The sequence below is a fragment of the Stegastes partitus genome, unplaced genomic scaffold (genome assembly GCF_000690725.1).
Source record: "Stegastes partitus isolate 25-593 unplaced genomic scaffold, Stegastes_partitus-1.0.2 Scaffold1084, whole genome shotgun sequence".
In the NCBI taxonomy this organism is placed as follows: Eukaryota; Metazoa; Chordata; class Actinopteri; family Pomacentridae; genus Stegastes; species Stegastes partitus.
Window position 1 is genome coordinate 17,963 of NW_007578815.1, and position 24,526 is coordinate 42,488.

The window sequence follows — 24,526 nt, forward strand, 5'->3', positions numbered from 1 at the left end:
CCCTTAATTAGCCACCAGTGATTGTTCTTAAAGACACACACACACACACACACACACACACATACACACAAAGCTGTCTTTAAAAAAGACCAAGGAAGAAGATTCATTTTTATTCCTCCACACAGTTAAACCTTATCTCTGACATAATACTCTACATTTTTAAAAAAAGCAAAAAAATGTGGAAATCGAGGTTTTTACTGATATGAAAGTGGACACATCGTAAATTGAGTTTTCTAAAATACAGTCGCTACTCGATAATCTGACACTAAATGTAAAACCTTCTTTTATGTCGGATTGTCGAGATACAAGGAGGGCTTGATGCTTGAAGGGTCATTTGTTGTTAATTATTGTTCATAGTTGTTATAATAACTAGAAGGGCTGGTCTGAATAGCACTTTCTGGTCTCTGGATATTCAGGCCCAATTAATGATGAACATCTGAATATTCGTCCAGGTCAGGGAGGGATACTTCCACCCCGTTGGAGCACTCTGACGGGGTGGAAGTGACCGGAATGCACAGGCAGTACTTGGCTGCTGATGCTAGTTTAGTTAGCGGTCACAGTTCTGTTTCCACCACCGTTACCATCCATGTTTACTTCCCTAAACACTGAGCATGCTCGCTGCATGTGACTCTTCTGTGCATGCGGGACACTTTTGGGTCGCATGAAGTTCACACAGCAGATCACATACAAGTCGTATTTAATTGGAAATGTGAACGAACGAAAAAATCCGAATTGAGCATTAAGTCCTGCAGTCTGAACGTAGCCAATCTGTGGGATTGTTCAGTCAGATTATACGTAGTTATCCTTATTTGTGTCACAAAAATGTCATGTCAGAGACAGAATCCAAGGCTGTCGGTATGTTAAGGATATTTTTAATGGCTTCTGCTCATTTTTCCTAAAAGCATGTCGGATAGCAAGGTTTTCAGATTGTTAAGGGTCGGATTATCAAGTAGTTATTTTACTAAAGCTGAAGATTGTTGGTTTAGTTCATAGCAGACACTTTATCACCATGAGGCTACACTGAACCAATCCTTTCATATGTGGCAATCCCACATTTCACTGTAAATCGATAAAACGCACTTTCATCAGATTTTACACGCAGTAAGCTGCAGTTTGGCTGCTTTCAGTATAGACTTTATTCTCTTTGGTTGTAATAAACGCTGCACTATTCCTCCTCGGTTGTTCTCCCCCCTCCTTAACTGCAGCACACCCGGCAGTCCTGGGAGACAATCAGGCCGATCAAACTGTGTTTACCAGCCACTAAGATCATCAGCGTGGCTCTACGAGAGAGAAAATCAGTGAGAGTGGAAGGAGAAATCAACAACTTTTTGGACACAGATTCTTAATTGTTTTTACTTCATTTTGACATTAATTAGGTAGAAATCTAGTGGAGGGAGTACAGGGGGGGATGAGATGGCTCCAACAGGGAGTTAGAAGGTAGACAGCGAGACATTCCTCCAGTGCTTACATGTCTGTCATGGGCCTCTAAGTGGGCGCTCGGCAACACAAACACTGTGCCTACAGTCTGACAATTAGTATTTACAGTATGTCCTCCAGCAGTGTGCTGTTAGATCGCTGCTGCTGTCTGAGCTTGTTAATGAATTTGCTTGTCTATATGAAGCTAAACTCATACATATAGAGCATGTTTCGTTTACAATGTGGACGCTTTAAGATCAGTTAGACTACAGCTCACATCCTGCATGTGTTCACCTTGGTGGGAACCTGACTGTACATGTTGTTAAAATGCAACCATCTTTAGCAGGTTTTTTAAATCTTTTTTTTTTTTGCAGGTTGCTGAGATTCGTATACTTAACGTGGAGGCTGCCTGGTATCGCTGTTTAAATTGATTGTGCTTCATTTCTGCAGCATCAAATTTATTAGACTAGCTCTGGGAGTTTTTAGAAGAGCTTTAATACATCAGTGTCACCGACTTATTGTTATGAGGCAGTTATTTATCCTTTAAAAAAAATTAAATGAATAAATAAAAAAAAGGTGAATGACAGCAGTTAAAATTAAAAGTTTTGCCGTCCAGGTTGTGGGGACACTGAGATGGATTCCAAAGTACTGCTGAGTTGTTCTGACCTGTAGATCCCAAGGTTATTTACTTTTCATTTAACACTTGTGGAAAACTGGCCTCGAGTTTCATGTGTTACACTAATAAAACACTTTTGTAGGGAAACATGGTGAGTTTGACAACCTTAACCAATAGCAAGCAATTATTAGAAGATTTGCACTTTAATTAAAAAAGAAAATAAGACAAAACTTTCCAGGCATAGCATGTCAGCATATAAACATATGAACACATTTTTAGGGAGATGGAGCAACAACTGCCATGAAATTTGGTTTAAGTTTTAACAATTCTGCTGATCTGTTTTAAATTATCGGCTCATTCAGAATCAAAATTGGCAAATTATAGATAATTTCAAAGCACAGACAATTTTTAGACACTCAAAGAGAAACCTGAGGGAACGTTAGGTTGTTGGGTTCTCTGTTCTAAATTCGTTCACCTTACTATGTTAAGTGCTATGAGATGACGTATGTTGTGAATTGGCAGTATTTGCAAAATAAATAAATAAAAAATAGTTAAATTGAATACCACAGCAATTTCTTACACACACACAAAAAATGAATAAAAAATACACTGCCTTAATTTTTCTGTCCTCTTTACAGGCACCTGAACCACAATTCGCTCCCGACTGTCCTCATTGTAAGAATGGTACAATTTGCTATTAATCTTTTATAGGAAAAAATGTTGCATATGTGAATGTTAGTAGGTGAACATAAACCACGTTGGCAATGGAAGCACTGAACTGCTACTCCTCAAAAAGAGAAAAAGAAATAGACCAGTATCTCGTTATAACGTTAAAGTTTCTTGTTATAACGAGGTAAATACTTATCTCGTAATGACATTCATTTTTATCTCACTATCACAAGATACATTTCACATTATAACGAGACAATATTTATCACGTTCTAACATGAAACCATATCAAAACAGCAGGTGGAGCACGGATAAACGGAGAAATATGGCTCATTTACACGATTTGATTAAATTCTACTTCATGCCTGGGTTGAGACATGGTGACATTCCATACATGAGAGGCCTTCTTCTGGTACACGACGATTTTGAAGAAACTTCAACAGAGGGGCATCGCTCAGGGCGGCCTTGGTGTCGCCTGCCGTCACTGCAACGGCCAAGTACCAGTTCACCACCAGAGCACAGGAGTCCTCCTCCACCGAGACCAACGTGAAACCTTATCACGTTATAACATGATAAGTTAGTATGTTGTTAAAACGTGATAATGTCTCGTTTAACGAGAAACCTTTCACGTTATAACGAGATACTGATCCATTTATTTTTTTGAGGAGTGGCAGTTCAGCGCTTCCATAGTTGGCAGAGAATGATTTCAACTATCTTAGTTTAGCCTGTTAGCATGTCAGAATTTTTTTTTAATAAAATTGATAACTAAAAATAAAGTACAGTTCTGGCTGATAGGAGTGTTACTAGGAATGCTTCACAGTTGTTTAGTTATTAACCAATCAAGTGGTCGTGTTGCTAATGCTGCTTGATAGTTTCTAGTTTCTGGGATTCATTGTCAAGGGAAAATGAAATCGTATGGTATTCCATCCCAACAGCTGTGGTGACAATCTAAAGAAAATATCAACATGATGGCGCCACTAAAGGAAAAATTAGACAATCATCAGAATCAGCAACTGTTATCCCCTGTTGCCCTGAATGTCTGAACAAAAATTCATGACAACCCATCTGATGCTTCACAGTATTTTCCCTTTTAAATCCACTCTTGGTCAACATATTCTCAGATCATAATATTTTCTTAGTCAAGTTTAAAAGCAGGGAAACTTTTAGCTAAACACAGCAGCGGCGGTATCACGACGTTGACTTCAACAGCAACGTTAAGCACACAAATAAATATTTATCATAAAGAGAAGAAGAAGCTGAGACTCGTATTTTCTTCATGTCTCGAGCGAATGCCTTAGCAACAGAGCCACAGCCTCGGGCTTTGGTCAAGGCCACCACCAGCTGTACATGCCAGTCAATCAGGTCAATTTCCCTGCAACTGGTTACCAGGTTACCAACAAGAGTCCAAGCAGGAACGATGGTGGAAGCTGATTGACAGGGCTGCTGTTGGAGCATGAAGAATAATAAAATCAAATCCCTGTGGCCATTCTCATAACCATGCAAAGGAGCACAATGTGATTTTTTATCTTTTCTTTTTCTTCTCCTTGTTATTTTTGTTACGTATATAGTTATATGACAACAATAATAATAATAATAATGATAATAAAAATAATAACAGTAGTAATATTAGCACTGGTACTGTTGATATTATAATGATTATTTTCCCAAACGACTTACGCCAAAAAGACATGTTGGGTCTCAGGAGGGTAAAACAAGACATCCCGTGGCTACGTAATGTATTAATAACACCAAGAATACAGTAAAACAAACAAGTCAGAGGAAACTTAAATAACAGAAACACGAGTGGGAAAAATGAAGAAAAAGGAGAATTCTTCAGCTTGAGATAGGCCACCTATTCAAAATGACCTCTGGCTAGTTCATCTTTTCTTACAAGAGTGCCTTTTTCACACACAGCCGACCCTGGATTGCTACTGCATCCAGTCACTATCCAGAGTTCAGGAGTTCAGAATAAGCAAGGTACACAGACAAGTTTTAAACAGGCAGGAAAAAAAAAAAGGTTATGATGCCAAAACTAAGAAAGGTATACCAGATACTGAAAGCAAGGTTAGCTCATACCTACGGCTTGTTGACTTCGGTCGGAAATATAGTTAAAAAGTTCACAAAGATGACGAAACTTTGGAGAATGGAAGCGTGGACTCTCAAATCGAGTGGTTAGATAGAGGTTTGGCGAGAGCGTGGAGGTTTAATTATTCACCGATCCTTGTAACTTAGGCCTGGTCCAGATGTAGCAGGGTTTTTGTAAAACTGAATATCCTGCCCCCTACATCTAAAAAAACTAACGTACATCACCTCGTTATTAGAAAAAAAATCATCCACACCGAACCGTATTGTGCGTTTTTAAGCACATTCATATTCTACGTAAGAACTCCGATGACCGGGACATACGGAAATTGTCACGCCATTCCTCTGGGAGCAGGATTTCCGTCTCAAAGTTCTCCCACCAGCTGGCAGTGAGTCCCGGTGTCTTTGACGGAGAACCTGCCTCGGACATGGAATGGCAAGGTGGCGGAAAATAACCGTCCTCAACGTCGTCCTGTGTTCTTGTACGTGGATCGGTATCTGGACCTGGACCAGAGATAACGCCAACACAGTTCTGAGGGCGTTGTCGAGTTATTTGGATTTTGAACTTCAATTGTCTGCCTAAACTCGACTTGAAGACCACAGAGGACGCTGGTCAACTCCACTCATTTTCCATTTTTATTTAATCTTTTCAGAAAGGAATCAGTGTTTGCTAGTTGATAACCTTAAAAATAAAAAAAACACAAACCCATATTAACTAATTAATCCATCAACAACAATTTAAATTGTACATTTGAAGAATTCCAAATCAAAATGATTGGCAAACACTTCATATTATTCATTACATGAACCACATCTGGAAACCAAAATCCCAACACACCATAAATCAAATTACCAGTTACAGTTTCATCCTTTAAATTCATTTGAAACTGTCTCTACATACCAGTGGCGTCTCTGCAGTCATCAGTACAATGAAGATTTCTGACCTTCCTCCCTGCACCGGCATGAACAGCAAACCAAGAGAACACACCTGGTCAGGACCCACTGATGAAGCCTTCTTCTCCTTTCAGGCCTGAGCTGACACATCTATCAACTCAAAATGGCAGCACTGCCCTCTTGCTGCTAGTAAAATAAGGAACTAGGTGAAAAATTAAATAAGCAAATAAATACATATACACACAAAGCACCATAACCTAATTCATAACAGGCGTCCACGCTGTTTCCAAATGCAAACACAGGTATGTGATGTAAAGATTATATTTTGTCAGGCAGTGACGTTTCGAAACCTAAAACCCGGTTATTGACGTCCACATGCAGACGAATAAACGGAGGATTCGCAGATCTTCACTTTGGTCGGAGGTTTTTGAAAGAATCTGTAAATCTGTGTTTTCATGTGGATGACAGGAAACGTAGAAAAATATCTTGGTTTTGTGAGACACCCTGCTACATGTGGACGAGGTCTTAGCCATGACGGGTGATTCTGGAAACTTCGGCACTTTGTATTTATCTATTTTTTCTCGACAGCTGTGTGTAGAACCAATGAACATAACAGAGAAACAGCTTTCTTTCTATTTTAACCATGCTAACAGTCTGGTCTATGTCAGTCCATCCCTTTGTTCCAGACTGAAATATCCACTATTGGATGGACCGCCATCACATTTTCTACATACTCGTCTTTTTGTCTACTGGCGCCATAGATTCATCTTGTGCTCTGAGGTAAAGGCTCATCAGCTATTGTATGACATCACATTCTTAAGCAGCCAACAGAGCTTCTACCATGGCTACGGATTCTTAGTATTGATTATTCTCTCCTCACAAGCTGCATCCAGAGGAGGACCGTCATTACTGGGTATCTTGCTGGTTACTCTCACATTTAAATGTCTCTCATCTGAGAATAAACAGAGTCCAGGCTTGGTCCTGCCAGATTTTGAGCGCTAAACACTGCATATCAGTACATCAGTCGCCCCATTTGCTTCTTTAAGTTTGGAAGTTTAATTGCGGTGCTTTCACGTGGAGCTCAGTGTTGTTCAATCAGACCCTGAATGAGTAACAACCAAGTTAGCTCCTTAAACTGTTCTATGAGGACCTAGATATCATCACGGCCCCTGTGTGATCAGGGATCCAAATACTCCAAATCCAACATGCTTCGAGTGAACGCGCCGTCTCCTCGCTTCACCACGAACCTTGACTCTGTTGGCTGTAAGAGTATTTTGGGCTTAACTGCTTCCCTTTAATACTTCATCAGTTTCAGTGTTCTTAAGTGACAAACTGTGTATCAGAACAACGCAGCCTGAAAAATGCATGCAGCCCCGGATTGCCTTAAAACTGTGCATTTCTATCTTAGCTTTGATTTTGGCCTTTAACATAAGGCAAAGAGATATCTTTTATCTTTTTAACAGCATCACCGTATTCAGTCTCTGGTGTAATGAGCAACACTCAGCTGCTGAGAGCAGATGTTTGCATGAATTAAATATTTGTTGAGGTTGAAGTAGAGCAGTGGGGTATCAACTGCCAAGCCTTTTTTTTTCTGTCACTGCTAAAAAAAACTACAATAAAAAGGACGAAACCTAAAGTACTGTACACATTATGGACACATCTTTACAATATTTAGGTAGCATTGCGTAACATCGCTCCGTGTCATCAGCATCACAGCCAGTGACAATTCACAGTTGAAACCATTTATTATTTTTATATGCACCATCTATAAAGTGAATGGATGAGAACAGGAAATTGCTTTTGCATGCAGTTACAGTATGCAATTAGCATTCATGGGGGAGGATGAGAAACACATTCAGAGTGTTATGGTAGACCTCCTGCTGCGGTTGTACATAATTGATGTACCGGAACCTTTAAAATACACTGTTCGGGCCTGGAAGACACACTGGTGTCGTTTAGAGAACTGCAGTTAGCAGTTGTCGGTAATGTAGTGGACAGACCACAATGAGCTCAGTCCAAGGTCAGGACTTCTGAGGGACAGGAAAATCGATAGGTTTGTCTTATTTCTGGATAGGTGCCACTGCAGGGAACTCTGCTGCTTGTGCACCAAGGAAAAGTCTGGTTGGCAAGTGCTATATGGTAAGAGTTTGTTGCACCTCGTTGACACTGAACAAAAACACCAAAAATATATTCCAAACACACGATCTTAAGATACAACATTTTATTATTGTCAGTCTTAAATATGATCACACACTTTTCATCGAGAAAATACATATGAACCAACAATCCTTTACAATGCAGGGAGTCAAATTACATGGTGTCCACATTGGGAAGGATCCCATCTAAAGAAGAGCCCTGTGAACTTTTGGCGTGGCCAAGGGCAGAGTTTTAGTGGTGTAAGTCATCCAAAACAAATCAAACTGATTGTGAGACTAAGACATGCGTCTGCTAAGGTAATTTCCTGGCAGCTGGGACAACAGGTTTGATTCCTCCTGCCCAACCAAAGTTCACATCCAAAAGAGATGTCGTCTGGACTCCGATGCAAATCACACAAATGTCACAAAACACCTAAAATTAATAGTACTATCTGGTAGATGCAATACAAGCTCAGTCGTTTAAAATGGTATCCAAATTTCTTTAAAGACTGCTTTCTTGCCTTGCACATATGGAGACAAATAAAAGAAATACACCCATCGCCTTTTTTTTCTTCCCCCCCTGCTCAGCCCATCTCCCAACTGTGCCCATGTTTGTTTTGGCTGAGATAGAGAACGAGTCCTTCAATCCCTCTGCGATATTCAAACAGACAATGGAATTGGTCATATCAACATAAATATGCAATGCTACTGCCATCATAAAAGCCTTCATGGGCTGTGGTTCAGAATTGACTGAATGAAGTCAGTCAAAAACAGGAAAAGTTATGTGTGCCCATGCCTTCTCAGTGAGGTTTCATCGATGAACTTTGGAGGAGGATCAGAAATATTTCACCAGCGAATTTCCAAGATCCTCTCCCCAGTTTTCTAGATTTTAATCATTAGAAGTTTTGCTTGAATAGGACTTGCATATCCTTTTCAAAAGTCATGCTTGGTGGGAGTTGAAAGCATTTGCATTTGCTCTAACAAGACAGCAGAGAGGCTGACTTTTTTTTTTTAATGCCACACAAAAAGTAAAAACTAGAGTACGACTGCCTCCTGTTTGTCTACGAGATGATGAATTATTTCCAATTGTGGAAGTTTTTCTCATTGGAATAGGTGTGTCAGCTCCTGCTGGGTTGGGTTTGCCGGACTGTGATGCATGTTATATGCAGCTGCTGGAAGCATGCAGCATGGTGAGGAGTAATTAAGTTCAGTTTTGAACTTTTAACATGTGAAGTGACTGGTTTCATACCCGCTGTATTAAACAAAGAAGTGAAATCATCGCACTGTGGGATTGTCACAGTCATGGTTTACATACACTTGTACAGACCATGGACATCACGGCAGGCTTGGATTTCCAGTGATTGCAGATTTTAGCTTTCTTTGATAGATCTGTTGAGTCAAAACTATATATATGAAGCAACTTGAATGATCAGTGTTGGTGTGGTTGTTAGTAATGACTTCTGACTGCAGCTGGTGACTCCATTTAAATAACATTTGGATGCACCCACCAGGCTCAGTCACAAAGTCTGAGGAGCTTAGCACAGATCTAAAAGCACTTCAACAAGTCAGGAAAGTCACCTGGAGAAACTTTAAAGCAGCTACAGATCCCAAAGTCCTCTGTATGTATAAAGCGTATGGCACAGTTGTGTCAAGATTACGTAGGTGTCAGTGTCCACAGTCAACCACAAGTAGCACCTTAAGGTTCAACTGAAGTTTGCTGCTGATCACTTGGACTAATCAAAGGCCTTCTGGAGAAAAGTTCTGTGGTCCGATGAAATAAAAATGTGGCTGTTTGGCCATGTTGGAGAGGAGGACAGAGGGTGAGGCATGTAACTAAGGACACCAGTAAATGCTGTGGGGCTGTTGTGCTGCCGGTGGTGCTTTACACAAAGTAAATGGAATAATGAAGAAGTATGATCATAGACTGCATAAAAGATGGACGTAGCTACCATGACGTCACCCGTTGGTTTCTGTACTGAGAAAATGAAGCCAGGGTTTTGCTACTTCCTGGTTGACATCTTGGATTTTTGGAGCCAGTGATGCAAAAATCGTCGGAGGGGGGCGGAGCCATAGGAGCAGTGATTGGTCAGACGGATTGAGAGGCGGGCCCTCTCTGCCCGCCCACATTTACCGCCTTCTGCTCGCTTCGTCTGTATGGTCGCTGTCGACTGTCAATCAAGCCAGCCACGCCCCTTGCCCCGCAAAATGTTGACGATTTTTTAAAAATTCAGTATTGATTTATTTTCAGATTGGCCACCTGATCTCTGGATTTGACTATGAAAACTAATAACAAAAAAATCCTGAGCTGGAGGAATGCAGTATTTGGTGATCTGTGATCACTTCTTTTCCAATTCAAGTCTATGGGAGCCAGGGCTTTTTGGAGCCAGCAGCTAGTGGACGAAGGTTTTTGACACTACCGGGTTGGCTTCATTTTTCAGGGCCGGTTGCTACGTCCATCTTTTATACAGTCTATGAGTATGATTAGCACATTCCTCAAGAAAACCTAAAATCATCATCCTGAAGGTCTTGACTGCAGCAGACAACACTGGGAGTCGTAGGAGTCACTTTTTAAACACATGGTCTCTGCAAGTGTATGCAAACTTTTCTTCCCGACTGTACATCCCCTTAAGTTCTGCAATGGAGGGTGAGTCCGGTTAACAGCAGGACAATGCGAGGACCAACTGAGAGCTTATTAGAGTTTTCTCAACTAAATGAGCCATAACATGGCAAATAGCCGTGTTGTGCAACACAAAACATTACACTGTCTCACTAAACGTAATGTGATTGTGTTTATTTAACTGCTCCGCAAGCCAGCTTGTCTAACCTTGAGGCTACCAGTGCCCATAATGCATCAAGAACACTGGCGCTAAGTAATACAAAAGGCCTCAGGTCAGAAAGCAATCCAAATTAAGCCTTTAAAGAGGCAGCCTGCATGGGTTTTCTCAACATGCTTCTCTTTTTACACGTTTGGAACAGCGGGGATTTGAGAACAAGGAAATGAAGATTATGTCTTTCTTTGAGCTATACGTGGTACAGACCAAGGCCAGAACTTGAGGAAATGCGATCCAGCGGAATTTCCAACTGTGATCTGATCGGCGCTGACTGTTTTCCGTCTCCGCTGAAAAGGCCGAACACGTCATTCTCAGATCACAGATCAGACTCCCCGCTCCCTCTGTGCAGTGTCTTCAGCTCAGTTTTGTTCTATGACAACACGTCTAAATAAAGACGGCTGTTGTTTGATAGCGACAATTAGCGAGGTTCTAAAATCAAACTGATGATAGGTTCACAGTTTTGGTTTGAATCGCAGCCATAGTGACCTAATGACATCACTGGGTGGATTATTAGGGGGTGACACCTATAAAATAAAGATGTTGTATTTTGAGAGCAGCCCTGTTGGTTTGTATAGATCTAAATGGGTTTGTTCTCAGTATTAGTGTGCTTGGCTAGACAAATTATGCGCTATTGCATTCGATATTATATCATAAAAAATAAACAAAAAATGTCAGAATTATTATTAAGGACAAAGCAATACTCTAAAGACACCCAGCTGTCTGCACTGACCTCTGACCACAGGGCACAAGCAGAAATACTTTGCTGTGCTATTAAATAATTGGGAGAGATATTAAAATAAAAATAAATGAACTTACTATGTGTTACTGGATGTTGTACAAAAGGAAACGTAGACAGAAATAGTGTCTGCAGTGAGCTGTCTTACAAGTGAGTTGTGTGTTTTCATATTTCCAGGCAAGTTGTTCTCACATGCAACTCTTTTAAGGTAATTTTACAGTAGTTATTGTTTTCCTGACACGAAGGGGCCCAGTTGCAGACCTCCTCCCTGGCAGGTGATCTGACTGGAGTTCATCTTAAGTGCGGTTAATCTTGTGGCAAAATGACTGCGCGGGATAGACGTGAGATCAGCGGTGCCATCTTTCAAGCCAGGATGGAATAATTACCATGTCATTTCCAAAACATCACTGCGCTGGAGATGAATAATAGCCCGCAATCTCCCTCTTTCTCTTTGTCTCGTGTGTGAAAACAAACCATGATTAGCCTGTCAGATTCAGCTGATGATTACCCTGATCAATTTCAATAATGGCCCTATCTGTTTCATGCCTCTTTGATTTGGATATTGGCTCTTTTTTTTTTCTACGAGGAGCACAAACCTCAGCCACAAAGGGGGCCGAGTTCAAAAGGAAAACAGAGGTGGAGGTGGCTGATGGACTAGCGCCTCACCAGAGCCCAGGGAAAAATGATTTCTTTTACTTTTATTCGAGAGAGTAAAAGTTGGGACATGAAGAGCAAATAATCGTTGGTTCTCGTTCCTTTCTTTCGGGGCTCATCTAAAAATAACTACATGTGAAAACACACTCAATCAGAGCTGTGGGATCATAAGAGCTGCACCATTGCCCCGCCACTAAACAGACACTAATTTGTTTTAATTTGCTGTTCCTGTTTGGTGCCATTAATGGAATTCTAACAAAAAAAAAAGCAAAATGATATGAAGTGCAGCTCTTATAGAAACTGGCAGTGTAGAAAAAAAAAACGACGTCTCTTCCCTCGTTACAAGGCCGGTAGCTCACTAAGTCGTAGAAGGTGAATAAAGAGAAAATGAGCTGCGTTAATTCTCGCCGTTGCGTTTTGAGAGGTTACTGATTGTTGCATAAAATCCTCACGCTCACAACAACGTATGGTAACGGAGGTTCTGTTTGCGATAATGCCTGCGGTGTCGGCGCCGATGTTTGTCCATAATAAAACACCAAAGATATCACTTTTTTTTTCTCGTTTTCTCATATATCCTGTATTTTTTTTCTGATAATGCAAGCTTTATATATCAAGTGATAAAAACAGTTGTGGCCTCGTTGCTCAGACCCTCTGATCAATCTCTGTTATTGCAATTTCCTCGCATATTGTACAGTAAAGCCCTGTTTCAATAAAGAGCGAGAAAAAGTCAGGATGGACGTCTCACGGTCTGAATCACACGCTGTACATTTTGGTTTAAAGGTTTCAGATGATGTTTTTTTCTTTCCCCCAAAATGATCCCCACTTATGTTAAAACATGGAGAGAGAGAAAAAAAAAAGTGTGTTTTGTTTGGTGCTGAGACAAGAATACAGTGAATTATGTTATCGTATAAACTGCTAAAGTCTTTGGGTTATTTGTGTCTAAATACATGCAAAAAAAAGTGTTTATTTTCTGTTAACATGATCGTATTGATTGGTCTCTAACCCTCATGTGCTGCTGGTTTGGAACATTTTCTCAGACAATGGCATCATGTGTGAATGACGGTCGAACAGGTAGCAAAAGCATGAATAAATTTGTCAGATGTTGACTCCACACGAGCGGAGTTCACTTCCCCTTCTATTTCTAATTGCTTAACTCTAACATAATTATTCTTGATTTTTTTTTTTGTGTACAACTGGTACCAATTAAGAAAAAAAAAAAAAAAACAGAAAGAAAATTAGAGTATTTGTTCTAAATAATTACAGCTTTTTCTCTTCACAAAAATATTTAAAACTAAACATAATTGGAAAATAATAAAATGAAAAAGATTAACACAACTGCAAGTATATCACTATAACGCTGAGAACAAAAACACTTGAAGGTCAAAAACAATTCTGCTTTCAACAACCAGACTGAATGATAATTATTATACATTAAAATATGATAATACTCGGCTTTCAGCCTCGGGGTAACCTAAATTCCTTCTGCTTCGCTGTCTCAGTTTGACTTTGAGGTATTTAACATTCACCTCTCATACTTGCTGTAAATTTGCCTTTTTTTTTCTTTTTTTTTCCTGGAGTTGACATGACTATGCAATGCGGCTAAAAAATTAAGACAAACTCATTTGAATAAGAGAAATCACATTTAGAAATCCTTTTTTTTTTTTTTTTTTTCCTTTTCTCGAGATGTGTACATAAAAAGAGCTAATCCAGAATAATATAATTTAGTGACAAAAATATCCAATAAAATTCAATTAAAAGGTGAAACATTTGTTACATCCTTGAAATCTAAGAAGAAAAAGAAACAAACAAAGAAAAAAAAATAACCCAACAGAAACTTATCACGTACTTATTTAGTGGGTCAACATCAATACGTTGCAGGATATTTCATGCACTCGCTGTGCATCAGTTTATGGTTCCGGTTGAAAAAAAAAATAAACACACACTCTCTCACACTCACACACACTCACACACACTCACGCGCACACACAAACACACACACACACGCACGCACATACACACAAAACACTTGTGTTCAAATCCATTCCTCTTCAAAATCTGAGCAGGAAGGGCAGAAACACTATGAAGAGGAGACAGGTGTGTGAGTGCACTCCCATCGCACCGCCGCTGCCATCCTGGACTGCTCTCGGTCCTGACAGGAGGGAAGAAAAAACAGAAGAAGAGAAAAAAAACACAAACAGTAAGTTTGGCCATTGATGATGGACTCTTCCTTCATGTTTGCACTACTGGAGGTAAGTTATTAAAGAAACTCACTATCTGCTGAGAACAGTTCAACGACACAACATTTGAAGCTTTGTGGTAACAGTTACTTAATTAAAAGGGATCATAGTTATAACAGTGATGACAGTATTTAGAATACAGTCGTGCCTCGATAATCCGACACTAAATGTAAAACCTTCTTTTATGTCAGATTGTCAAGATGGAGGTCGAGATACAAGGAGGGCTTGATGATATAAGGCTAATTTGTTAATATTTATTATTTATAGTTGTTATAATAACTAGTGTGTTGTTAGAACACGACGCATCACTGGATTTCATGCCTAATTGACCGGTACGATTGTGCACGTTCTGGTCACTTCCACCCTGGGGAAGCGCTCCGATGGGGTGGAAGTGGCCGGAGTGCACAGTCAGTACTTGGCTGCTGATGCCAGTTTAGTTAGCGGTCACAGTTCTGTGAGTGGTGGATACGCTCCACCATTACCATCCGTGTTTACTTCCGTAAACACTGAGCACGCTCACTACGTGTGACGTCATCGTGTCCTCTTCTGCACATGCGGGACACTTTTGGGTCGTATGAAGTTCACACAGCAGATCACATACAAGTCGCATTTAAATGGAAATGTGAACAAACTCACACAAAAAAAATCTGATTTCACAAAATTGAGCATTAAGTCCTGCAGTCTGAACGTAGCCAATCTGTGGGATTGTTCAGTCAGATAATACGCCGTTATCCTTATTTGTGACATAAAATGTCATGTCGGAGTCAGAATCCAAGGCTGTCGATATGTTAAGACTGTTTTTAATGGGTTCCGTTCGTTTTTCCTAAAAACCTGTCAGATAGCAAGATTTTTGGATTGTTAAGGGTCAGATTATCGAGTCACGACTGTATTTAGGAATAAGGAGGGATGGATTTTATGGTTTCATTAGTGAGATGGCATCAACATGATAGTTTAGTTGCTTTTCTTGCTGGTTTCAAGCCAAAGTGTTTATATGGTCAACGTCAAAGACAACTTGATGGAATCTCACAGCACTATGACCAGTGACAGCTGTGACTGAATCTGTGGGTTAAGCAAACTTCCCTCCCAGAAGATATAAACTAGTTTTACATTTTTAGTAACCAAACATGAGGTCTGGCTTATCTTTTCCCAATATATAAATATATATATATATGGACACACAATTTCAGGTCATAGCTAAGAAACTGATGGAAACTGATCATGTGTGTTGGTATTCACTGGCAACTTCTTCAACGGTTCTAATTTGGAACTAACACAAGAGTCAACACTGACTTGAGTCACAAGTCATAACTTCATTACCATTCAAACAACTATTTTTCCCCCTATAAACACAGAACACATAAGCAGTATTGTACAATTTGTAGGAGACAGATTTGGGATGAAGACATGCAGCGAACGAGCAGTTCAGCAAAACAGTGATTTAAAGAAAAGGAGGAAATTGGCTGATTGTTGGGTGAAGTTCATTTTAAGACAAAACTGTGAAACTGCCAAATACAGACTATGCTGTTGGTGCTTTGGGATACCTCCTGGTTCCATCCTAGGCCCTCTTTTGTTTTCAGACTGTGCTTCTAATATACACACCATTATTAGCTCACTACAGATAAAACATGCAGTCAAACCTGCCTAGATCTGTTAAACTGTTTATTTTTCAGATACAGAAGCTGTTAGGGAAACACACTTATGGTGGTTTTGTAACTGTCTGATTTAATCTCAGAGATTGATACTTGACAAAAGTGAGGGCATTTCTGCCAGAGTCAACACAAAACTGACAAGCATCATGTTGTCAGTGCTTGTTTTCTCGAGCAGACTTGGATGGATCGGAAATGTTTCATTTTTGAATCCTAATGCGGCATGAATAAAACAAACCGGAGTCAGGAGGCAACCTTGGTCGACAAAAGAACCTATATTTACAGTAAAAGCTTCCATTAGCGAGGCTGCAGAGAGCAGCTGTTTTGAAGTGTGATGATCAAAATGACATTGTCTGCAGCAAAAAACTCTTATTTAAAGGGATTAAAAGTGAACCATGCACAGCATCCATAGCTTAAAGCAGGGTGTTTTTTTGTTTTCTTTATCCGTTAACAAGGACATTTCTTAGTACTGAGAGCTGCTCAAAGAAACTCAAGGGAATATTTTAAAGTGAAGCTTTGACTTCCAGGTTTTGCTTTGTTTCAGTTTTAACAGGGGTCCTTCTCAGATGTAACGCTAATCTCTCTCAGCGATGTATGTTCGTATTAAAGCATATGGTGCATGTGTAAGTGTTAAATGTGTACAAGCATTGGACAGATGTTGGAAGGATTTATTGTTTTTTACTCATTTTATGTACGTTTGGCCTATTTATTCAAAACTGGCTCACTTAACAAATGTTAATCAATGTGGAAGCTTCAAATAAAAACACATGCTTAATCTTATTTCACGGAGATTTAACAAAAATTAAAAGTAGACTCTTGGGTACTTGTGTAAAATACCAACCTCTTAAATGGTATTCTACTTCTGTGGAAATCACAAGAATCCACTGTTACACTACTATACACTTGTAGGATGCATTTTATGAAGAAAAACAAGTCGTATTTTCATCATGCTCCTTTCAGAGATGAGGCAAATTCCATCAAAATGAACGTGTCGTATGAGGATCGAAGGCAAATAGTGACTTTTTTTTTTAAACTTTGAAGCCTGCAACACAATGACTACTCATTTCCCTTGGATTTCCATGAGTTCACCACAGTTTCCTTTGGGGCATCTATCCAATTACCCTGCCACAGTGGATTATCCCTAATCCTGCATATGGTTAATTAGAATAATGACGTTCACTCATAGTCAAAATCAAAGCCAATAATACAATTCCGTTGTGTTAATGAAGTGGGGTCTGCCGACAAGATGCTGCAACCGGCAGTCACAAGGACGCATCAAATGACACGGAGGGTGAGGTGTTTATCTCTGCACATCTCTAAGAACTGCTTCTGAAACCACTCACAGGGCTCATCCACAATCTGCACTCACTATGTGCAGAAACATTTTAGTCTGCAGCAGTTTTCCGTTTGCTATTTATTGTTGAGGTTGTACAGGTTGACAGAATCACACATGCTAATGATTAGAGTGAGAATGATAAATACTTACATTGAAAACAGAGCATGCAAAAAAATCAAAAAGAAGCCGACGTCACACAGAGAGGCGGTTAGGATTGGGAATGAGAAAGATGAAACACAGTTAGCAACAACAAAAAAAGAGGATGCATTGGCCATTTTCACAAAGATTCACATGACATTTGAGTCTCGGTTTTCTCTTCTTCAAAGGCTGAGCGCTCGCCACACAACAGCTCCATCGTGTCAATTCATAAAGAGAACAGAGTTAAAACGGTACGATTCTGAGAGGATCAAAGAACAAAGAAATGATTTTTTTTTCTCTGGCTGATTTGCAGCAGAGACATTCTCTCTATAACACGAGAGACAATGCGGCGGCCTAACTTCCAGCTTGTGAAAATGGCAATGTCTGACATGTTCCAGCATGCTGTTAATACTTTCGATCCACGATAGTTGAAGTGCATGCTGGCGCAGAATACTAACCTTGCAATAGCGTTGAGCTAGTGGGTTCAATTACCACTATACCAGAGGAACAAATGGAACAGAGCAACATGTTGGAAACAGAACAGCAACACATCATTGACAACACTTGTGAAAGGCATGAGAAGTAGGCTGCTCGATAGTTTCTAACACTCTGGCAGCACAGCTACGAACTGGTGAGACCAAACAGCTATTCATTTAAGTGCAGGTTGTTTCATAAAGTCGTCTGTAAAATGAAGAAGCTACAGCGTTTTAATTCTCATTGATAAACTGATCATTTCATTCTTGATCTTAGGGACAGTTTTGGAGATTTCAGGAACATGTCTGTGCTGTGAGGTAGCAGACGGGCCTGATAAAGACATAGAATATTTACCACGACAGCTTCATCAATCGAGGAAAGCTTTTTAATGTTCATACACAACTATCTGTTACATTATTGTTCCTTATGGCTTCATGACAGCACGCTTCTGCAATGCTTGTATGAGAAAAAGGCCGTTCAGACCTCAGACAGGTTGCATTTAAATCATTCAATACATTATGATTTACCCCGACACTGTCTCAGCTGATCTAACTGTATGAGCGTCAAATCACACAAATCTGGGGACACCTCAGTGGTGAGGGCAAATATCTATTTGCTGCTTGTCATCTCGCGAACATAGGTTGTAAAGACCATGAACAGTACGGCATTCTTGAGTGTCCAGTGGCTCCTACAACTCTTATTTTCCTGTGATGGAATCACTGAAACACATTCACCTTTGTCACAAAAAGAAAATAAAAACAAACAAAAAATCTTCCATAGATTGATTACAGGTCTTCTGCTGGGTCAAACCTATACGTACAGCTAATATGCAGTTAAATGTCCTTTGACCATTTTCACCTCAACTAGGCCCTTCTGGTAGCTGTCCACAAACTTTCGGTTGTATCTTTAACCATGCCGCTTCGCAAAATTAATACAGTGCAACTAAATTAATTGGCTCTCTGACACAAACTTGTTTCTTCATCACAGTCCACAGGTTCTTGATGGAGTTTAAGTCAGTACTCTGGAGAGAGCAGACTACAACCTTCATTCTTGCTAACTTAGTCGCTTCTTTACCACCTTTGATGTGTATTTGGCGTCATCATGATGTTGGAACACCCAAATGCGTCCAAGATCCAACCTTCTGGCTGGTGATTGAAGGTTTTGCTGAAGAATGTGGAGGTAATCCTTCTTCTACATTATTCTATTTGCTTTGTGTAAAGCACCAAAGCAGCCCCAGATTATAATACTACCACCGCCATGCTTAACGGTATGGTTGGTGTTCTTGGGGTTAAAGGCTTCACCTTCTTTCAGGTCATAGTGGCCAAAAAGCTACACTTCATCTGAACACAGAGCCATCCTCCAGAAGGCCTTTCCTTTGTCTATGTGATCAAACTTCAGTCGAGCCTCCGGGTGCCAATTTAGAGGAAGGACTTGAGCGGCAGCCTCTCAGCTCATGGGGATGTGCAACATACTTGACTGTTGACACTGACAACCGTGTTCCAGCAGCTTCTAATACACTGCAGACATGTTTTTGCGGTGATTCCGACTGTCCCTCAGCAGCAGCAGCAGCAGGTGATAGTTTGTGTTTTCTTCATGATCCTGGCACTGACACAACTGTAGCAGGCGCTATATACTTACAGCCGTTTGCACAGTTGATTTTGCAATCTGTAGCTGCTTGGAAATGGCTTCAAGTGAATTTCCTGTCTTGTTTTAAGTCATTGTTTTGCCTTTTCAGATCTTTGCTAGACTTTTGTGGCTACAGCGGAGAGGTCAGCTGCTGTTGTCAACTGTAGAGGAGGCTGTGCGATACACAACATCACCAAAACTGAATAGTCAAGTTGCTTTATGTATATTTTATGACCCAGCAGATTCTGTCATAGTTCCAGAAGACCTATAATAAACCTATGAAAGAACCAACATGGGATCCAGTGGTTCCATCGTGGAAGAATTAGAGTCACTGGAAACTGAAGATTACCAGGATATACATGGTTTCTACAAGCGTATGTACAATTTTGCTCATGGCTGCATGTAAAGCGCTTTTCATCTTTGCTTCTATATGCTATAGAAACTGGACAACACATGATAACTCATAGTTCATTAGTGCTGGTAATGTACTCACCATACAGAAGAAAGCTTGTGTTTGAGCTCCCAAGTTTGTTTATGGCGACACAGGTGTAGTTACCATAATCTCCATCAGACACGTTAAAGAATGTCAGCTTTGAGAGTGATCCGGTGTTGACGATTTCCATGCCATCAAAACCATTGAGGATTCTAAATGTGAGGGCGGTAAACAAAACAAACAAAAACATGTCAGCCACCATATTGACACCTTATGACTGGATCAGCAACCATCAATAACTGTGGTGAAAACTGGTCAAGACTGATACACACACACACAAACACACACACACACACACAAATAGTCTTTCATGTCTTCCATTTGCCTGCTCAAAATGCAAATGTAAAACCCATTACCTTCTGTCATCTTTATACCACTCAAAATCTGCCTCGGGCACTGCATCAGCCTCGCACTCCAGCACTCCTCTCTGGCCCAGAGTCACTCCGACGTCTCTGCCCTCTGACACAGTTGGAGCATCTACAAGAAGGCAGCAACACATTGGAGCGCTGTGTTCACCACTACAAGGCGGCACAAGTCAAGCATATCAGGAGAGAGGCCACGGCACTTTCCCCCCCTCTTCAGCCAGGATTCTTGATTCATGGCTGTGATCTTCGGCACAACAATAAGTGAACAGGAATTATGAGTTCAAATTATGCGCAATTTTTATTACACCGGTGATAGTGCATAGTGTTAGGGGCCGATGAGAGGAAATTAACTGTTCAGGCTTTAATGATACCATTCATTCTGCTTTTTTCCTGCTGCAGAGACACTTTGTTAAATAGATTTTAGCTGTTAGCTGTTTGAGGATAATGTGGGAACTGGCATTTAGTTACTACTCGGATTCTCACATTTTGTTCGGGGCTCTATGTGGTAACTATAAAACGGTAAGTACAGCTGATTAGCTGGAGAATTAGATCATGTGCTGCATTATCGCTTGAAAAATTAAATTACAGAAGGACTTTATATATGTTATCAGATAAAAATCAGGTGACTATTTTATGAAATCAATCACTTGACACGAACGGAGCAAATACTGAAATGATATGTGGCACACTCACTGAGCGCTTTATTAGGATCCCACCTGCTCATTCTTGCAGGCTGATTGCAATGCATACACTTCTGCATACACAGGTCAGGAGCTTTAGTTAATGTTTACATTGAAATGAGTTGAAAACATCAAGAGAGCGACACCTTGAGAGAGATCAAAGGAGAATGGCCAAACCGACTGAGCTGAACAGAGCAGAAATCTGAGGCTGCACAGAAACAGACTCATCAACGCTGTACAGTCTGGAAAAAAAATAGAACCCGATCAGATAAATCTCTGCTTCTGGTGAGGCTGCAGATGTTGTGTCAGAATTTGGCATCAACAGCTTGTATTCATGGACCCAACCTGCCTTGTGTCAGCAGTGCAGACTGCTGCTGGTGTGATGCTGTGAAGACTGTTTTCTTGGCTCACCTTCAGTCTCTTAATACCGAGCAGAGTTTGAATGCCACAGGCTGTCTGCATATCATTGCTCACCGTGTCCCTCATGTGCGGTTTACATCTTCTGTTGGCTACTTCCAGCAGGACAACGCACCAGGTCGCCAAACAAAAAGTCGTCTCAGGCCTCGTCCACACGTAGCAGGGTATCTCACAAAGCGAAGATATTTTTCTATGATGTGGTCTGTCATCTGCACGAAAATGCAGATTAAAAACGATTTTTCCAAAACCTCCGACCAAAGTGAAGATCTGTGAATCCTCCGTTTATGCGTCTGCATGTGGACGTCAGGTTTCGAAACGTCACTGCCTGCGTCAAAATATGTTCTTTACATCACATATGCGACCTGTGTTTACATTTGGAAACAGCGTGGACGCCCTCAGAACCGTGTTGTCTCTGGTCCAGGCCCAGATACCGCTCCACGTACAAGAACACAGGCGAAGGACGACGTTATTTTCCGCCACCTTGCCATTCCACGTCCAAGGCATGTTCTCCGTCAAAGACACCGACGCCGGTTTTGGGTCAGACCGGGACGCACTGCCAGCTGGTGGGAGAACTTTGAGACGGAAATCGTGCTCCCGGAGGAATGGCGTGACAATTTCCATACGTCCTGGTCGTCGCTCCTGTCGTTGGAGTTCTTACATCCTCATGTAGAATATGAATGTGCTTAAAAACGCACCAATGCAGTTAGGTGTGGATGAATTCTTTTCTAAAAACGAGGTGGTGTGTTAGTGTTTTTCTCGACGGAGGGAGCAGGATATTCAGTTTTACAAAAACCCTGCTACGTGTGGACCAGGCCTCAGACTGGTTTCATGGCGGACAGCTCAGTGGACTTCAGTCACCGTATGTAAATCCACCTTTCGGATATGGTACAGCTGTAGACTGCAAGCATGAATTTGCAGCTCACAAATCAGTGAAAGTGATGAATCATGGCATCGTAGCGCAGAATCTCAAAACAACGTGTCCGACATGTTGTGGAATCCATGATATCAAGAGATTGCGAGACGTCTGACTCATGAGGCTGAACTGGAGCCGTGCATCGTATACATTCTCTCTTCCTTCCACCACCAGCAGACATCTACATGCTGGGCTGCAACATTTTGATGAAGATTTGGATCATGCATCAGGCTGCTCCCCTCACCGCATGCAAATGCTCCACAAAAACAAGTTCCACACATTATTTTGCGGGAAAACTGTCGCTGCATATGTGCAATTTATTTAAGGAAATACAAACAAATCTTTTTTTTTCCCTAATGGGTGCAGTCTGACCATTCTCCAGCACTGAAGAGATGGTTTGAGAGCAAGGAGACCTGGCTTGACTGCCGTCCTAATAAGGTGCTCAGTGAGTCCTCTTCATAGCAAATTAGAAGCATCATGCTATATTGTAAATTCATTTGTAAATCGAACAGAGAACTGTAATTATCCAAATTTCTGCCAACAAAATATATATCAAATGAAATGTCTTAATTTCCCACAGTCCAACATGATATCTTTTTTCCCCCCTAATTAACTATCCAACCCTCACTCAGTTCACAGTGAAATAAAAAAGCAGCAAAAGAAAGGCTCATATTTGAAAGAGTGGAATCAGTAAATAGTTGGTGCTTTTCCTTAACCGACAATTATCAAATTATGCAAATATTAAAGTATCATTTGGATAAATTCAGCAACGGACTTACAGTTGACCGTGATGTCTACGGTCTGCACATCTGTGTCGATATCGTTGACAGCTGTGCATTCGTACGTCCCCGCTCTCCGTCTGGAGATGGACGGGATTTCCAGGTACTCGTCGTCCGACGCCAGGTCCCCTGTGAAAGATCCCACAGACAAAGTGTAAGGAGAGCGGAGAGGATCGTTCAGAGTTAATGTGACGAGTCAACGGCTTCATTTTCACACTCCGTGCCGCTGCATGGCTTCTCGCTGCCGCACGGAGAGGAAGGAGGTAGGTGTTGATTATGAGGGCTCATGGATACTTGGTGAAGTCGTAATTAATGTAGTTCTTTGGAGCTGTGCTGACTTTGGAACTATGATGTACAGCAGTAACAATCGCTCTGGTATTTGAAAAAAAAAAGGAACCAAAGAAAGAGACAGTTCAGCTCCAACTCCCGACACAGAAATCAAAGATCTAAGCTCAGCAGCAGCAGGAGTGGAGACAGATCCTTGGTAATGCTTGTAGAAATCTGATCTGCCATGTCAGGGAAAATTCAAACAGCTACATGTGTGTCAAAACGTACAGCGGTAAATATCATGACATGTGTCCAATTCTGTATTCCTCTCATACTTGTGCGTTGTTTCTTTCAGCGCTTACACAGGCTGCTTCTGAGCTTTACTGACATTTTTGGAGGATGTTACAACACTTTGTGATTAGGGCTTTGTTCAACGCCCCCCCCACTCATTATCACTTGTCTGTCAAAACTTTCCTAGTCTGCTCGTTTTTGTGTGTGTCTCAAGCCTGGAAGCTCACCAGAACTACGACTGAGATACGAGCGTACGAACAGGGGAAATGCCAGCCTTGCTTCTTTTTCTTGTATCAATTTGACACGCTTGACAGAGACACTTAATACAGCACTCAACGTACAGAACAAAAGACATAATTGACTTCAAGCCTCCTCCCAAGATGCTTGGAAGGTGACAGTAATAAATTGCACGTGGATTCACTTTGCTGGGTTTAGGCGCATTACCGAGTCGCACCTGGGAAGGCTGTTACGGAGACAAGTCCTAAGTGACACGCTGATCACCTGACGGGGAGTATCAGGAGAGTTTGCATGAAAGTGCAGGTTACACTCTGTTCCATTTCTGTTACTTTTTGTTCCCCCTTTCTCTCAAAAGAGGATACCACAAGTCACCAATAGAGACCACAGTGTCAGGTAAAGCGACGCTGCGAATCCTCAGAGGAGAGTTAATCAAGACGAGGCTGTCAGCTGATTCTCAAAGTGTTCGCGTCAGGCGTCAGTTTGCTGGCAGGTAACTTCATATCAGCGGCAGGAGCAGCTGTCGTCCAGACTGACACATGAAATCCACGCCTCTCCACAGCTAATGGCACTAAAAATAAATTCACAATATGTGCA

At 41.0% G+C, this 24,526-nt stretch overlaps 1 protein-coding gene across 1 annotated transcript in view; it reads right to left on the minus strand.

Moving 5' to 3' along the window:
• Positions 1-13,660: 13,660 nt before the first annotated feature.
• ntm (neurotrimin) overlaps positions 13,661-24,526 on the minus strand; it is a 61,775-nt gene continuing 50,909 nt past the window's right edge. The window contains exons 4-8 of the mRNA XM_008295911.1: positions 23,138-23,266; positions 20,340-20,460; positions 19,984-20,135; positions 17,849-17,884; positions 13,661-14,182 (exon numbers count right to left, since the gene is read on the minus strand). Of these exons, the coding sequence (XP_008294133.1) occupies positions 14,082-14,182; positions 17,849-17,884; positions 19,984-20,135; positions 20,340-20,460; positions 23,138-23,266 (539 nt within the window). The 3' untranslated portion in view covers positions 13,661-14,081. The remainder of the gene's footprint in view (positions 14,183-17,848; positions 17,885-19,983; positions 20,136-20,339; positions 20,461-23,137; positions 23,267-24,526) is intronic.